The 19268-nt window shown below is 32.4% G+C and overlaps 1 protein-coding gene across 2 annotated transcripts in view; it reads left to right on the forward strand.

Annotated features, from left to right (window-relative positions):
- Positions 1-16482, forward strand: part of LOC119839639 (probable bifunctional methylenetetrahydrofolate dehydrogenase/cyclohydrolase 2) — a 20577-nt gene extending 4095 nt beyond the window's left edge. Inside the window, exons 1-6 of one of the 2 annotated variants that reach the window (XM_038366037.1) lie at positions 11194-11311; positions 12931-13028; positions 13153-13608; positions 14440-14648; positions 15135-15257; positions 15577-16482. In XM_038366037.1, the coding sequence (XP_038221965.1) occupies positions 12937-13028; positions 13153-13608; positions 14440-14648; positions 15135-15257; positions 15577-15704 (1008 nt within the window). In that variant the 5' untranslated portion in view covers positions 11194-11311; positions 12931-12936 and the 3' untranslated portion in view covers positions 15705-16482. Of the gene's footprint in view, positions 1-11193; positions 11312-12930; positions 13029-13152; positions 13609-14439; positions 14649-15134; positions 15258-15576 lie in introns of those variants that run through there. The other variant, XM_038366038.1, reaches the window with a different exon arrangement.
- Positions 16483-19268: the final 2786 nt, after the last annotated feature.

Below are 19268 nucleotides of genomic sequence, written 5' to 3' on the forward strand. Positions count from 1 at the left end.
AAAAAAAAAAAAAAAAAGAATTAAAATGTAATATTTAAAAAACTGGAACGTTTTTTTTTCTTTATTTGTATTAATGAATGGAATAGTATGATAACCGTTTCATGATAAAGCTATACGTCTTATTAAACGGTACAAAAATGGATGACTTAAATTTAAACAGTGAACCTATATTATTATAGGACAGAATGTAGCAAATTGCATTTTTGAGCAAAATTTAAACAAGTATAATATTTACTTTTCGTTATAAAAATGAAATCCCCGTAAGCACTCTTTAGTGACTGCTGGCACGAAAAAAACTTGATGTATAAAATTTCCGAGCATGTTTCGGAAAATAAGTGATCTGTTCATTTTTTAATTTTATGTATTTTATTGAAAGTTATACTTTCATTTTGTATTTATTAATGAATATATAGAAGCGGAAATTTATATATCTTATTTAATTGCATAAATTTCACTGACATGTGATGTCATTTACTTGAACAATACGCTAAGAGGGCCATCGGCTAACTGATTACGGGTGGTTGTTAAGTACTTGGAGTGAGATATACACGTCGTGAAACACTTACAACAATTCGCTAATGGTAAAATGAAAATGAATCGTAGCTGATGTAATACGACCCGTTGAATATATGAATCTGGCATTAGCTGAAGCTGAACGCATTTTGTATTGTTATTGGTACAAGCGAACCTTAGTATGTATCAAGACATAAAAAGGAAAGGGGATTTTAGGGGTCATCAAAATTTTCCATTATTACATATCCCGTATCTAATTAAAAAATTGTAGAAGTCGTTTACGACGAAATGATTATTTTTTTTCACTAAAGATATGTTACGAAATTAAAGAATAGAAAAAATCGGTTTGGTAAAAAGACGCGGGTTCGATTCCCGCCTCGAAATATATTTTTTTCTCTTCTTTAAAAATTACTTATTTTTAAAGCATATCAATGCTTTAAAACTAATAATTAAATAAAAACATGTTGTCTTTATGTATATCTTATACATATTATTGGCAGGCGTCTTAAGGGCTTCAGTAGCTGATTTATTGGACCGGTTCAAAGAAACGTCAAACCCAAATTGCATGCTCCAATGCACTCGGGCCGGTTTACTATGCTCTGATACCATGGATAATCTACCTCAATATCTATATTAATGTCATATGTATTAGGTATTTATTTAGATTTAATTGAGAATACAAAACTACAGGTCTACAATGCGTGATCTATCCCTTGAAGCGTAAAAGTTCACTTCTAATTAAGCCTTCCAAGCAAAAGTAGTAGGTGCCTACCCAGAAACTGTTAAATTTGAGGATAGTATTTTACTTTGAAGCTATTACATTCGAATGGTAAACGATTAACACACGTTATAATTCATGCTGCTTAAGAGTCTTTGGTTTACCTCGAGGACTCCTCATAGAAAGGACATTTAAAATACTGATGGATAATTACGTTTTGCTATGTTCTTATTTTTATTAAACACTAGCTGCGCCCAGCGGTATCACCCGCGTAAGTCCGTATCCCGTAGGAATATCGGGATAAAAAGTTGCCTATGTATTATTCCAGTTATCCAACTATCTACGTATCAAATGTCATTGCAAGCGGTTCAGTGATATTGGCGTGAAAGAGCAACAAACATCCTTACAAACTTTCGCATTTATAATATTAGTAGGATTAGCAGAATAGGATAATATGATATATAAATGTGATAATTTATTTTCATTTTATTTATTTCCTTTATATCAGTTAATAGACGTATTGTTGAGATCCATATCATATGGATAACTTATTAATAAATACATAGAATATAGTTGTGTGTGATAGTCGAGCACGCTTCGGCACGATTTGGGCCATTGTTTTTAATAGATAGATTGATTCAAGAGGAAGCTTAATATGTATAATAATATCTTTTAAACTACTCCGAACAAAACGTGCAAAGCCGCGGAAAAAAGCTAGATTAAAATGCTTTTTAACGACTGCTTTATATTACGTTTAATTAATCGGCAATTCAAACCCCATACATATTATACTCAAGTATTCATTCAACTTTACGGATAACTCTCGGTTTTATTTCAATTTCGAAGAATATTATTGTAAAAGTTATAAACTAGGTAAACTTTCTTCTAGAGAACAGTGAGTGGAGATAAAGTTTGTGAGTTTATTGTTTGTAACTGTGCGTAGTTTCTTAAGAAGTAAACAAACATTGCATTACGACGTACAGCTTTGAAGATATAAATACCCGCACGTAATTTAATATTTAGGTAGATTTATGCGATAACCTCCAATATAACACTGTTATCCCAAGATAACCGACTAAATTCATAAACCAATTCCCAGTTTCTACTATAAATTTTGTTCTATTTGGGACAAATTGAAAATAAAGCTGTGTCATAAAAATATTTCTGATCAGCTCACTTAGCTGGAAATTTTGACGCCTACTGTAAAATGAATAAAAAAATTATTAATGAAATATATGCATTTCGCATAGTTTTATATGCCAAATAGTTTTTAGTTAGCAAATTTCATCTTAATCGGTTCAGTGGTTTAGGCGTAACGCAGTGTGAGACAGACATTTAGTTAGTATTTAGACATTTAGTTTAGTAAAATACACACATAATTAGGGTAGCATAACATTTTGCAACTGGCAACATTTATCAGCTTTAAATGAAGTTTTCACGTTAATTCAATTATTAAACGCAAAAAGGTAGGATATAAAAATAATCCCTAAATTTTTCAAACAATTGGACAAAAGCCAGCGGTCAATAAGTAATGAAAGGTCCACGTGAACGCCTCTGGCTGTCTCCTCTAATAGAATAACGATAGGATATCGGGTGTCCGAGAGATGCTGAACAAATAATATTCACCTTGTTATTTGCAGATACGAAATGATTGGGGTACTGCGTTCACTACAGAGGTATCGACTTACATTTAGAATAGGTTGCGAAATTCTAGAAATCAATTGGTCTGTTTGTTGAATTCCTATGTACGAATATTGTGTACGTGTGTCCATTTATATGGGTTACGATGACAATACGTTATATGAATCTGTACATAACATTTTTTTTTTATGTTACAGTCGGCAATGGAGCTGGTGGGACGCCTGATGGTAAGCGCTACCACCGCCCATGAACATTTGGAGAGGCATAAGGTCCATTGCAGACCTTACGCCTCTACAAATGGAATGCCGACTTTTTGGGAAGGGATTAAGAAAGGATTGGCGATAGGAATAAAGGAAAGGACTGGGAAGGGTAAGGAAAAGGATATGGGCCTCCGGCCCCCCCACTCACTCAACGAAACACAGCAGAATGCTATTTCACGCCGGTATTCTGTGGGGGTGTGGTACTTGTGCGGTGCGAGCTGGCCCAATTCGTGCCGAAGCATGCTCGACTACCACATACAAAACGTTTTGGTAGTACAATGCAATTAACGAAACTTTTCTTACCATGCATGTCGTATTATTGTAAGCTCATAGTTGAATAGCAAATACAATCCATGGGCATGCTCCAACCCTTCGACCTATTTGTCTTCCCTGAATACAGGTCACTATTGCATATTTTAAACCCTATATAAGTTTGTTAAGTTTTTTTTTTATGTCATAGTGGGCAGCTGAGCTGGTGGTTCGCCTGATGGTAAGCGATCACCACCGCCCATAAACATTCGCAAAGGTAGTACCTCTGTGAATGCGCTGCCCGCTTTTATGGGGTAAGGGAAAAGGAAAGGATTAACGACTGGAAAGAAGGAATGGACTAGGACGGGTGAGGAAAAGGAAACGGGCCTCCGGCTCCCACACTCACCGTACGAAAAACAGTGGCATGCCACTATTTCACGCCGGTTTTCTGTGGGGGTGTGGTACTTCCCCGGTGCGAGCTGGCCCAATTCGTGCCAAAGCGTGCTCGACTCCCACAATAGAAGTGATCTATTGTAGGCCTAGAAGACTGTTTATAATATCCTATGTTAGACTATTAACTTCTTATTTGGTTACTTGAATTTTTATCCGGTCATCAGGTAGCATTTTAGGCGGATATATGTTAGAATTGATGGTCAAGCCTCAACGACATTGTACCAAGAAAAGTAATTATCTCATCGAATAATTTATTCCAAGTAACAACACGTTTACGTAATAAAACTCAAATTATAATTTACGTAAGACCCTTAAAAAGTCATTCGAGCTATCGGCGGGAGCAAATTAAATATCAACAATTCTTTGAGCGCTTTAATGAATACGGTAACAATTTAAAACAGAGCGGGCACTTCATAAAGACTTGAGAACTGGCTAATTAAGAAAACTTGTAACGAGGGACAAAAAAAAATTGAACTGTCGAAGTCGATGAATCAATTTATAAAAATTCTCCTTTGTCATTGCTTTTAATAAATGCTTCTCGAAAGTTAAAAACTAATTAAACCGTCGATAAGCTGGACTGATGTTTGATGGATGAGGATTGGGGGTTAATTAAAAATTCAAATGTAAATTACGTCTGGTTTGCTCGTAAAAATATACTTGAAACTCGTACGAAATGAAATTTCGACTGTACGTAACGAAATTTTAAAATTTCACCTGGGTGCTTGCTACTCTGGTATCAGGCCACTGTGTCAATAAAGATTATCACAATCGCATAAAGGATCGGCATAGCGTATGTACAATAGGTTTGCCTTTTATTTACAAGATCTATAGTGTGCTTTATCCTTTATCATCCTAATTTATATTAAATAACATACCATACTCTGGATGGAAGCATAACATCAGTCTCCAGGTACCATTGCATTTTTCTTATCTTATGATCTTGAGTTACACTTACTTACGACAGAAAAAGTTATTCAATTTGTCATTCATTACATTACTTTATGTTGATAGCGTTAATCCTTCGTTGCAAAAGGCACAATTTTTAATTGGAAAAAACAACAGAAAAATCCATAACTTTAAGTTCTATTAAGTTGCTAAGTGGCAAGTTTTACAACGTCATTGTTAAAAATTACACATTTTTAGCAAAAATTCAGTATAAATATACCTAAATATTTAAATAAATTAAAGGCAATTAAACTTAACAAAACTGGGAACAGAACTTTTAGTATTCTGTTTATACCAATATACAGTTGAAGGGAGAAACTGCTTACCCACTAAATAAGGAATTTAAAGTAAAATCCTTTATTTGAACAAACTTCGACTTCACTATTGGTAGTAATGCTGAGTAAGCTTGTTCTCCATTCCCAAAAGATTCCATGCTGCAAAATATAAGAGCATTTACTCTATGGGCGGATGACATTAAAAACCGCTTAGTGTTGCCCGACGAAATATTGCCAGCGATTCCACTGGCCAGTTTTAAAATAAAAATATAAACACATCGTAAATAAACGATGTGCGGATAAGCTCAGTTTCTATTGTTTCATGGTAAAATATGATGTGGATTCCGTGATATAGAACGGTAATAATTTTTTTTTCAGGATTCAGTCATTTACGTGCTCGAATTATGCCAGTATCTACATTGAAATGTGTAAATGATATAATTTATTTTTAAAGTTTTCTAAGTATCACACATAGGTCTTTAGCGAAACACCAATGCAAAGCGCTTTCTTGTAAGAACTGTCTCTATACAGTGTAGTTACAACATAAATAACACTCAGGTATTACCAGACGTTAAATCTCATGCGCATGAGAAAAATGTGTAAAATTAGTACATGCTTAAATGATATATAATCATAATTTTCTTCGATAAAAGTAACGTTACTTTTATGTTTAGATATAACGATAACAGTTTTCTAATTACTATTTTATTAGCTTCATCTCTATACTTGCATGTATGTGATCGGCTCCTTATGACTTGTGTTTGACACTTATACAAAACTGGTACACTTATCAAGGATCGGTGACAAAACAATAATATCATATGTTAATTTTATATAATTTCCTTACGTAGGTATACGCTGTATAAGAAGTGAGGTTGATAAATTTAAGCCTGTTTTTGTTTTATGCGTACGGAACCCAAAAGAAAGCTAAGTATTACTTTTAAAAATGTTTTAAAATACGGTCTGTATTAGATAGTTTTTATTCAAAACATAAAGCCTTTAAACCTTTAGTTTTCACTTAATAAAAATAAAGAAGCGCGAATAACTTGCTTTAGTATAAAACAAGTAAATTTGTGCGTCAAACATCTCGGAATCCAATCAAAGCATTCGGTATAAAAAGTGTAATTAAATCTGACGGATCTAAATCACAGTGGTGGGATATCAGCGTGCTTTGCCGAGGCTCCGAGAAATCTAATTATGACGATAGTAAACTGTTATTCGAATAAAAATATGAGGGAATTTGAAACGACAAAGTCCTTGCTTTTAGGCGGGACGAGGAAATCAGTTTATTAAAGTAAAATTCACATCTGTATTACCGTTTCATTAATTCATCAATTCGTGTTTTTAATATGAATAATATTAGAGTAGGTAGGTAGTTCAAGTCATCCGCATAATGCATTGGTCACATATATGCTTGTCTTGATCAGAATCGTAGAGGATTTGTGGAGACAATTGATGGACTAATGTTAATAATGTATCATACATGTCTATTGTTTAGTCATTTTACATTCTAAAGATCACATATTTACACAACAAAATTGAAACTAGGTATAAGATTCATAGAGTTGAAATTAATTTAATTTAAAACGAATTTGAAATCTAAATGAAATTGAAATCCTTAATTTCTTCAATTAGTAAAATCATTATTTTCATAAAACATGTAGGTACTGAATTTTTTCGTACATTTGGTTACACGAATATGTTAAAATAAATCTACATATCTACCACAATAACCACGATGCAATTTTGATAAGATATCATTTCATGAGTGTACGTACGTATTGCAATTAACTAATTAATATTTCAACATAATGGTTTACTTCCATTACATTATTAGTTATTTGGTTATTGGTCACACAACTGTCATTCAATAAGGGTGGTGTTGAAGGATTTAAGGTTAGTTTTTTATTTTATTTTAATTGCTCGTCACTACATTTAAATTTGATAAGTGTACTTACTAGAAATATTAAAGAAGCGAAGTCCGAAGTGGATTGTAATATAAAATTTACAATTTTATAATTGTAGGAGTATTTATATTATGTTCGTGCTCCCGTAATGTCTCTCCATACAAGCTACACTATGGCTAAAAGGTTTATGCTAATTTACCTACTTAGGTACCTACCTACCTGCTTTATAGAATTTCCCGAACCTAGAAGCACAATCTGCAGTCAAACAAATTAATATTTTTGACGCCATTTTTTACTCCATAGCGCGTGTCTTGAAAAAATAAATCACAAACTTCAATTTTATTACATAATTAAGACCGTCCTCAGCGGTCAATTGTCAAAGTTTATTACTACTAATCCGTTTAGTCTAGACTGAGAAGTGACTGTGATTATAATTGCTATATTTATTTAGTCTGTGACACTTATAAGGAGAAAATAGAGGTCACAGTACATGTTTGCGCATATTCATAGCTAGAGGTTTCTTAATAAGTGAATCGTTTTTCCAAGGGGACGTGAAGCGGCCGCATCTGCTCGATTGATTGATTTTTGTTGTGTTTTGTTTTTGTTATACAAAATGGCGTGTTAATAACACTACATCTAACATTAGAATGACTTTTCGTTTATTGGTTTTATTTTGAATCGGGGTTAACTTAAAAAATTGAAAAATTTACAAATATGTCTCATTGGGCGACAGCGGGGAACAGTTACTTTCGTTTAAAATATGCATCAATTTTGTCCATCGGCGTAGTGTTTTAAAACATAGTTAATACGCTAGATCAGCCTTTCCAAGAGTGGGAAATAGAGCCAGCTTTGAGCGCGCTGCGCCATGGATCTTGTCGGCCTAGAGGGGGCGGTAGGTTAACTTAATAATTTATGAAATTAAAACCTGGCCACTATTAATCAATATTGAAGATAATAAATTGACCTTGGTAGTAAGAATAATTGTGTGAATTTACGAACGAAATTCATACTAGGCACATCTTTTTTCAAAATATAAAATGTCATGATAATTCTTTTGACTGTGCGAAATCGTTTGTTTGATAGCTTAATTATGAATAGTTTTTATAATAAATTGGGGATAGAGGGGATGTTTGACGACCATTGCGATAAAAGGTCAAGCAGATCCGACATCTGTTTCACCATTATTTATTAATGAATTTGTGTTTTCTATTTTACTTTAAAAAACTTTTTAACGTAATTACTATTTAATACGCACTTTTTACCTTCGCTACCGTATCTCGCAAACCAATTAAAACAAAACATGACGCAAATATGTACTTAATAACAAATAGCGGAATTCTGATGGAAATAAAAAATGAACGTCTAAATATACTCTTGTTTGTCATCGTTATCGGCGGAATTTAATATTAAGATGTTGTATTATTTGCAAATAAGGCGTAGTTCATAATGATATAATGGCATAACGGAAGACAATAATAATATTCAGATGAATGGAGTAGTGGTTCATTCTTCAATAATAAAGCCAAAAGATGACAATTGACAGGCAATGACAATGACAGTAGGGCATACTGTCATTTCAAACTATCACTTAATTTGAAATGACAGTAAAATTAGTTTGCATATAGTTAACAATATATAGATACGTACATAGAATGCTACATTCTCCTTTGCTAATAACTACTAGAATATTTTATTCATTAGCTATTGCCCGAGGGTCCGCACGCATTAAATTCGTAGTTTTGTAATGTCGTACATAGCTACATATAAACATTCCTTTGGAATCACTGTATATATTACAAAAGCCAATAAAATCCTTCGTATACTTTTTATGATCTAAGCATACATACATAGGGTCAAACGCGGGAAGCGACATTGTTTCGTAGATGCTGTGTGCATGCATATTATCATGAATGATCACATAGGCACATCATAGATACTTATGTTTCCTTTCAAATTTTGAGTGAGTGATGTGAATTTCCCCTCATCGGAGGCCTGAGTCAGTGCAATAGGAACAAGTATAATAGTGATGATTGTGATAATAAATGTCTTTATTTGTTCTATTGTAGAATATTTTATAGCCTTCTTATGGATGAAAAGCTAATTTTATGTTCATATTAGTTCTGCCCCGCGGTGTCACCCGTGTAAGTCTGTATCCCTTAGTAATATCGGGATAAAAAGTTGACTTTGTGTTATTTTCCAGTTGTCCAGCTATCTACGTACCAAATTTCATTGCAATTGGTTTAGCAGTTTTTGCGTGAAAGAGTAACAAACATACAAACACATACACGTACACATACATTAATACATCCTCACAAAATTTCACATTTACAATATTAGTAGGATTAGTAGGATAGGACAGGATTTCAAGATATACTTATATCTGAACATATAAAAAAGTGACTTCAATTTACACCCACCCTTATTGCGCGCTTATAACCATATGTTTTAGCAACAAAATGTTTTTATTGCATTCTCTTGCCAGCGATTAATCATGGAGACATTGACCCAATCTGTTATCTCCGACCCGCGTCACAACCGCGCCCACTTACGTATAACGTACACGCTTTGAACGTATTTCTACGGTATTTTGTTATTGTTTTTACATGTAAAACATAACCTTTGGCGCCATAATGCGAATCACCGTCAACATAAACTGATTGAGTCACAATATGGTACGTCTGCTATGGTACAATAACATTTCCCGCTTAAAATCTTCGATGACGCATGCGCAATGAAAAATGTTATTTTTTTTATTCCTTTCATTCTATATTTAGAAAATACAGACTTTTTAACAGATATTAAACGCGATTTGTTCATTATATTATTAACTCGACGTTTCGAACACTTTACAGCGAGCGTGGTCACGGGGAGTTGAGTCTCCGTTAAAAATTCTTTAATTTCTAAATGTATAATACTCGCGTAAAATCTAACACAAAAAGTATCATTTTTATAACTTAGGATAATATTTGTCCCTTTTCCTATGTACCTGGACTAGTATTCTATTTTATTCTATATTTTTCACCATTTCCGATCTCAGATGTAATAATATAATATTACTTATCTATATATATAAAATTCTCGTGTCACAGTTTTCGTTGCCATACTCCTCCGAAACGGCTTGACCGATTCCTCTGAAATTTGGTAAGCATATTGGGTAGGTCTGAGAATCGGCCAACATCTATTTTTTATCCCGATATTCCTACGGGATACGGACTTACGCGGGTGAAACCGCGGGGCGCAGCTAGTAATTTTATAATAAGCCCATTTAGGTTCTTGTTCAGTCTGTAGTAGGCACGACCTTCGACTCCGATTCTATATCTTTGATGAATAAGAAATACCTGCCTTTGCAGTATACCTGTAGTACTCAAAATTATTATGTTATCTGTGCCTATAGTTTCAATTTACCAGTAGTAGGTACCTATTACTTGGCTACAACTGCCATTAAAACTATAATTCTTATGGTAGATATACTATCAATCAGTTCCACGATATCCATTCTCTTCCCTGTATACTTTTGTCAACAAATAGATAGGCTGAATTTGTTCCTGGTTTGATAATTATACTATAATAATTATTTATTATTTCATCATTGGCGTTTGAACTTAAAACGTATTATTAATTGAATAAGTATTTAGGTACGTAATCTCCAACTTTAAGTATGTACTTATGCAATACGATAGGAACATTAAACTTTATTATTTGAACACAGAGGTAATATTATAGTTACTTAAAAGTAACTGATACATAGCCATATTCTATTGGAATGTATATGGCTATGAGTATTTTTAGCTTACGCCATAAAACTTTTATTTGTTTTATTTTCATTCTATCTGCTAAATTATTTTTTATGGTACAAACCTTCATTCCCTATGTTATCTTATACATTTTTGGATGAATATTTTATCAATATTTTTTCTTAGCAGATGCCTTAATCATGATGGAATGCCTAAATCACTACATAGTATAAAACAAAGTCGCTATCTCTGTCCATATGTCCCTAAGTATGCTTAAATCTTTAAAACTACGGAAAAAATATCTCATAACATAAATAACATAAAACTATATATTAGAATATTCAAATTCAATTCAATTACCTATAATAGGTACAACGTTGTTCAGAAACACATAGCCTTAAAAATACACGTGAAATCCTGAATTACTTTGTCAACCATGCCAATGTGACAACTCAAATTGTCAATGTCACTCGACATGCTGTACAGTTTCAAGAAGTGAAAAGTTTATAAACTTGTTGGTTCAGAGAAAGTGTGTTTTTATTGCATTTTTCTTCACCTATAAATCAGTCTACGTACCCATTTTCCAGTGTCGTTTAAACCTTGTCAACAAAAACAGGTAAGAATTCCTTCATAATATGAAAAGCCAGAGAGGTTAATTACAAAAAATATTAATATTTTTTGTTTTTACATTTAATAATATAAAATATATCAGGTGGAGGTTTTTGAATAAAATAAAGCAGTAACTTTGACATCCGACGTTATAATATTAGTCCTATAAATAAATAAAATCTACAATGAAAAGTGGTATTTTAAAATGGCCTGAGGACAAAAAAACTGAATCGACTATTACTAACGACGTGGCTGTCTATTCAAACACTTGAAAAAAATAATAAAAAAAGTATAATTATTATTCATGACACATGAACTGTTACAACACATATTCTTAATTTGTAAATTGTTCATAACCCGATAACCTTTTAAAAGTTTTATTGTTGTATTATCACATTGTCTAATTTTGGGATATTTTTTGTTAAATAAGATTAATATTGTATCCACGTACACTTACACGTCATTTCAATAATTCAAAGTGAAATATCCAGAAACATTGATAATATTTTTTGTAGCCAAGAATTATTGTACAGTTAATGAATATCACTATCATAGTCAAACGCCATGTAGATACCTACTACTCCAGTTACTAAAACAGGACAAAATAACAATTTCCTATCTAATATAAAACAATTACTCCAAAACTCATACAATTATTGAGTAACAAAGCAAAAAAAAAAGTAAAAAAAACTTAATTTTTAGTTTTATAGCATTGAAATGCTTTATAAATGAGAAATTTTTTCTATTCTTTCAAAATTTCTCAAGTAAAAAAAACGTTCAAACTTATAACCCTTTTTGGGATTTTTCATTAAAAAGATAAAATCAAAGTACAGAAGAACATTTTTAAAAAATTAGTTTAAATTGCACATTATAATAAATCCTCTTAATCCTTTTAAAATTCATATCATAGTCAGCCTCAACAACTTCTGCTCTAGTTATATAATAATTGAATTAATGAAAAAATATTGTCAAGTGCTACTTATTTTAGTTTATCGTCCATCAACTAGATTTTACTGGTTTTCAGTAATTATCATATTAAAGCAGCCCAATTCACATAGATATTGCTGCATCTTTAACCTTTTTTAGTAGTTTATACCGGCTGATTTGATATTTTACAGTTCCATTTGGTTTAAACCAGTTTCTGTTTTTATATTTAATGTGTACATGATACCACACAATATAAGTCAGTCTGTCCATACATTGGATGAATAATTAAAAGAAAATTTATTTAACCATAAATTTCATAAAAGTACTTTTAATTATGTTTTTACAATCAAAATGCTGATTTATTACTAACCTTATTCACATATCCATTTATATAAATTGTTATATTAGAATACTAATTCTGCAATATCTATGAATATAAATAATTAGAAAGTATACCCTACAAATTGTGACAGTTATATTTATAGCTCGACTCAATACAAAAAGACAATATAAAAGATAATCTCTAAAATAATTGATAATTAATAAGCTGCATTTATATAAAGCAAATTCGTCATAAAGTTATATGTGTTGCATTTCAGTACTATAAGCTGGCTGGTACTAGCCAGTCAGTCAGATTATAGTAGTTTCAATAAATCTTATCATAAAAAGCTTGACCTAATGACATGTCTACATCAACAGTAGGCGATGAGGCTAACCCTATGCTTACGATATGTCAGTACGCATTTGAACACAACCATGAGAAGTCACACATATGTTGATTCTTTGGGCACTGCCAGGTAAATAAGTCTAACCTGATGTGCGCTTTACGTTTGTGTTAACCTGATTTTTTTTTATTTACGGCTTTATGTGTGTATGCTGTTAATAGTGGCTTTTTTAATTCAAATGTTTCTTTTGTTGTAGAATAATGGCACAGATCCTAGATGGGAAGGCCCTCGCTAAGGACATAAAGGACGAGTTGAAAGTTAAGATTAGTAATTGGGTGAACCAAGGGAACAGGTCGCCATCACTACGGTGTATTATTGTTGGTGAGGACCCAGCGAGTCACACATACGTTGCTAATAAGATTCAGGCAGCACTCGATGTGGGTATAGCAGCTGATACCATCAAGTATGATGCGTCGTTATCCCAGGAGGAGCTGTTAGCAGCTATTGATGCTTTAAACAAAGATGATGAAGTTGATGGCATCTTGATTCAGCTGCCTTTACCGAGGGGTATTGATGAGAGGAGAGTGTGCAATGCAGTGGCGCCAGAGAAGGATGTGGATGGGTTTCATATTATCAATATTGGGCAGCTCTCCTTGGATATGCCAACTGTTGTTCCTGCAACTGCGCTGGCGGTGGTGGAAATGTTGAAAAGGTAAGAGTATTTAAAATATTTTTATGACATATTTCTATATTTTACTAGCTGACCTGGCAAACTCTGTTCTGCCTTACTCTTATAATTTAGGGGGATGAAAAATAGATTTTGGCAGATTCTCATAGATACCGGATAAGCACAAAAAATTTCATCAAAATCGGTCAAGCCGTTTCGGAGGAGTATGGTAACGAAAACTGTGACAAGAGAATTTTATATATTAGATTTCGTGTTTGTTATTTCTTCAGGAAATAAGTCTTATGCAAAATAATGAAGTTATTACTTCATCTCGTACTATTTTAATTGGTACAATGGTAAGCTATGAAGTGCCTTAATGTGTCAATGTGTTCTCCATTGTGTGTGTATGTCTATGTATAAACTAAAGTAAATAATAACAAACTGTATTGCATAAATTATATTTTAGTAATAAACATAATGTTTTCATTAGGAATATTAGATATATGATTACATTAAATAAATTTACTGAAATGGATTTAAAACGGTCGATATAAAAAAAAATTAAATATATTGTATAAAAAAATTTAAACAATCTAATAATAAAATATCTTCCAACAGCAAGTTATTTCCTCATGTGAACTACTTACTAAACGAATTACGCACTTATCTTATCAATAAAGTGTCGCAATGTTTTTTATTACTTTTTACTAGTACGTTCAAGTTTATATTTAGTTTGGCTATTTTAAGATTACTATTTTTTTGGTTATTTAACCTTATTATTATTGAAGATCATTTAATTGTAAAAAAATTAAAACTTTCGGCACAGACTGTTAAGCAAAAAAAAAAAAACAGATCCTCTACAAAAATTAATTCTAGGTTCAAAATCCAAACGTTCGGCCGGAACGCGGTTGTGGTCGGTCGGTCGAAAAATGTCGGAATGCCGATAGCCATGATGCTGCACAGTGACAGAAATCACGATAGTGGCCTGGGAATGGACGCCACGGTCACAATATGCCATCGTTACACGCCTCGCGAACAATTGGAACTGTTTTGCAGGAACGCTGACATTGTTATCACCGCGACCGGTGAGTTTTCGAGAGAGAATTCGTTATAATGATTTCAATGAAACGTTAACAGTGATTTTTTTTTATTTATTCGGTTTTGAATAAGATACAGTTTCATGTTATTTACATGCCCACATGTACGCTCATGTTTTATTAATATTTTAGATTTACTTTATTAGTTTTTTCAAACCACTTCAAAAACGGAGGTTATTTTTTGGTTTTGTCTCAGAAGTTTGGACTAGGTGAACCGATTTTGATGATTCTTTTTTTTTAAACCTAGTGCCTCCCGTATAGTCCCAAATACATTTATTAGTTTTTTCTTAAAAATTGTTATTGTCCTCTATATATAATTTCGTTGTGTATTAATATTATTTCAAATCATTTCGAGTGTGATATTTATAAAATAAACTAAATATTTTCGCTTGTTTTTTATAATTCACAACTTTCAAATTAAAACAGTTTCATTTTAATTTCCTAATAAATGTAGAATGATTTCAATTCCTGTAGGTGTACCGAAACTTATCAAAGCGGATATGATTAAGCCCGGCGCTACTGTCATAGATGTTGGCATCACAAGAATCACTACTGAGCAGGGAAAAACCAAGCTTGTGGGTGACGTTGATTATGAAAGTGAGTACTAATTTTTGAATTTTAGCTTTTCAGCTGATTTACTAATAGAGCTATATACAATCGCAACTCAAGTACAGTTTGATAGATTTTTTTGGGTTATTTAATTTTTATTTGATCCGAATAGCTTTAAAATTAAAGTAAACGAAAAATTAAGCTACATTTGTGTATCATTCCTCGGGTCAGCTAGTCCGATGACCGTCGTATAAAGTATAATTGTTTAGTTGTTTAAACTTTGTTTATCAGAACTTCGTCAATTTCAAAGTGTTATTTTAGTCTCCATCCAGTTTCTACATAGTGCAAAATGTTTATTTTACATCAGATGTGAGCAAAATAGCGGGAGCGATCACTCCGGTGCCGGGCGGCGTGGGTCCCATGACGGTAGCCATGTTGATGCAGAATACTTTCCAAGTCGCACAAAGGCTTCGCCAGTCGCAAATTGAGAACTGAAAGCGTTGACACATATACCTCCGCTCCTTGATTTGCTAATACAATACAATATGCAGTTCACATGAAAACTCTTTTCTCTTTTTAATTGAGTAAAGTGTAAAACGCATGTTTTAATTTATTACGTACTGTAACGATTAAATTGTACTCTAATGTATGTCATTACGGTAACAACGCAGTGTAGTAAATCAATGACCTCGCCTCCAAGAGGCTCTTCCTGACTAGGCATTATTCGTCGCATTTATTACGTCATACATACTCTTTGATTGTTTACTTTTGTTACGTTTTTTAATATTTTACGTTTTTTTTTTTTTATCGAATCTCTTAAGTTTCCAGTCTTCCGTATAATTGGATGGGCCTAGGAAGTCGCTATGTTTACTTTTTTTGTTTTTTTTTTTTTTTTTTGTAGAACCTTACAAACTCTTTGGTGCTTAAATGCATTTCTTTGTAATAATTGTATTGTCGCTCGTTGGTTTATAAACCCAATATCGAATACAATAGTGCCTTATTTATGTCTAGTTCTAATGTCTTGAAAGTATTATAAATGTTTTAATGTAAGCTATTATAAAATATTAAATTCGGCCAATACAGACTGACCGATGTATAAGATAGATTCTACTATATATATATTCTTTAATGACAACTCGTGGATCTATATTTTAATTAAAATAAATATGCGATGCTTCTTATTATAATTAACTAGCTTTTGCCCGGTGCTTTGCACGCTTTATATTCGGAGAAGTTTAATGGATATATACCTTCCCCTTGAATCACTTTTTATAAAAAAAAACCCCATCAAAATCTGTTGCGCAGTTTAAAGGTACACAGTGTATGTCTGTGTACCTTTAAACTACACAGCGGAAATGGCGTCTTTGTTCAATATTAGTGATTCACAAGACATTCTACATTCCAATAATTTTGTGAAAATCTTTGATTAGCATCGAATGTTTGTATAGCAGTATATAATTATAAGACCTTGTTTTTCGCCGTTTTTTAAGTAGTTTACTAATTTTTACCCAAAATTTTAATTTCATTAAAAAGAAATTAAAATGACATTTATAATCCATTTTGCTTAATTTAAGATATTTTCCTGTATGTGGATATAATACACCGGCAATTTTTTTTTTTTTATTATTTTATTATATATAAAGGTTTTGGTTATATAATTATAAAGTTCTATAGGTTAATGCATTACCCGATGTATTTTAATTTTAAGCCATGTTTATGAAATTGTTTAAATAAATCGATATTGTCTCAATAATGAAGGATCTCATTTAACCATCGCCGTTGGTACGGACAGCAACGAATGTTATATAAATAAATCAATTCAGTCAGTCATCTTTTACACAATATAATATGGCATATAATAATTTGGTTTGTAATTATTTTTTTCAGTACTTGTAACTAAAGTTTCCACTTTCCATTACCACTTTCGTTGCTGATTGTACTCCCTTTTAAAATATGAGGTGCTTTCATCAATGCAAATAATATTTAAAAAATTTTAGAGATTTGTTCGTTTAACGCAAAGTTCGAATCTCTGTATGAGACCAAAAAAGCCATATTTCTTTCGTAAGTCGCTACCACATAGTGTATTTTAATCGAAGTATAATTAGGTTCTACGATTTTTCAAACACCCGATTCAATTTACTCAAAAGCATTGATTTACACTTATATTAAACTTCTAAAGATAATTCCGCACCAGAATATCCAACTCTTCTCAACCGTAACGATATCTTTGCTTTTCGTATTTCATATTTTTATCGCACCCAGAACTTAATAAACCGGACGTGTTATTTATACAATGTCATTAACTTGTGTCGTGAATTCAATTGTCTACCTAGATCAAAGTATATGGACCATCTTATTAGAGCCCGACCTTTGCCCAATGTAAACGAAGGGTTCCTACGTGGTCACATTACGTAACGAAATAATTGCGTTATTTTGGGCCCTGTATTGTCCTTATGGGTCCCCTACGCTTTAAGGTTTTTATTGCCATCCCTATGAAAATTCATGCTCCAATCGATTCTGTGCCTACTGAATATGTATTAAAACGTATATTTGCATGCCTTGAGCTGGGTTATGATAAAGACTAAGTTTTATCGGCTATCTTAACTATTCAATTATGGAAACTTAAATTGTTTCGGCAAAATATCAATTGTAATGGGATTAATTTGAACTACTCATTACGCAGGGTCTTTGAAACGAAGATAAAGTTTAATTTGTGAATTAATTATATGTATTTCTTATCGACTCGACTTCAATTTATAATGACTTCAGTTTTTTAATGCAGATTAATGAGGCACCCTTTTCAGGTATCTAGGAAATAATTTGATTTCGATTTGTGTTCTAAATGTTCCATCACTCCAAGTTTACTGGGTTTATCTGCTCGGAAATTTATCAACAAAACGTAAGTACCGATTATTGTATCTGCGTATACCAAACCATTGGCCAATATGGGCTACCTACATCTTGCTGGATCGAGATTTTATCATGATTTGAATACGTTCTCGCGTATTCACATTAAGAATACTAGGGTCGGTAGGACATAGGGGAGTTAAGGCCGCTACATCACGGTCATAGTTTTAGACTAAATGACCTTCTTGGCTATGTAGGTACGTATATGTTTAAAAAATATGGATTCAAAATATATATTGCAAAAAAATCATACTTCATTCTTACAATGGTTACCTGGCGTGTCTACTGTAAAGATTATATATAATACAGGAAGTAAGAGTGTTTGAACAAGTTTTTAGCGCAATATCATTTCCATTTATTTAGATTCGATTGTTATCCGATTGTGAATCATAACGTAACCTCAAAGGGTTTAGACCTTTTATAAGTATTCATGACATAAAATGTACAATCCGAACCTTACAGACATTCATTAAGCTGTCCTCTAATTATGAGGGATGTCCCTACAAATGAAACATAAAGCAAAAATAAATTGTTCGACAAGTAACACATCTAACTCACAAATATATAAACGAAAGTAACGCTTAATCCTAGGGAATACTTGCTATTTTTGTGTGGGAGGATAAATATTTTAAACGTCCTTTTCTGGTTTATTGTATAGTATGTACTTAATGTGAGAAATCAAAACTGGCTATTAATATTCATTATTCATATTCAAGGTTTGTGGTCAAGAGATTAAAGTAATAACTTGTGTTTTATTGTAGCTGGGTAAATGGTTAATAACTTTTGGTCTATTAATTAATGACAGATATCGAAGGCTCACGGTATCTAAACCCTAATTAAAGTATAACACCTAGCTCCAATTTGTTAATCCACTAAGGTTTATTATACCTACCAGGCATTAAATTTTATTTGTACCTATAATTAATTATAGGTGCTTGTGTTGGTATATTTTGTATAATCGGTGCCATTACATTTTTCAATACAAAATATTTCATGTAGGTAAAGTAACTTAACCATTTTTAATTTTAGTTTCAACAACTCGCTATTGATCTTTACAAAGGAATTTCTCGTGCTCAAAAACCTACAAATAACTAATCAGTCGTATAATAAGTAGATCATAGCTTAAACTCACATAAGAGCCTGCGTTCTTAC

The sequence above is a fragment of the Zerene cesonia genome, chromosome 4 (genome assembly GCF_012273895.1).
Source record: "Zerene cesonia ecotype Mississippi chromosome 4, Zerene_cesonia_1.1, whole genome shotgun sequence".
NCBI lineage: Eukaryota > Metazoa > Arthropoda > Insecta > Lepidoptera > Pieridae > Zerene > Zerene cesonia.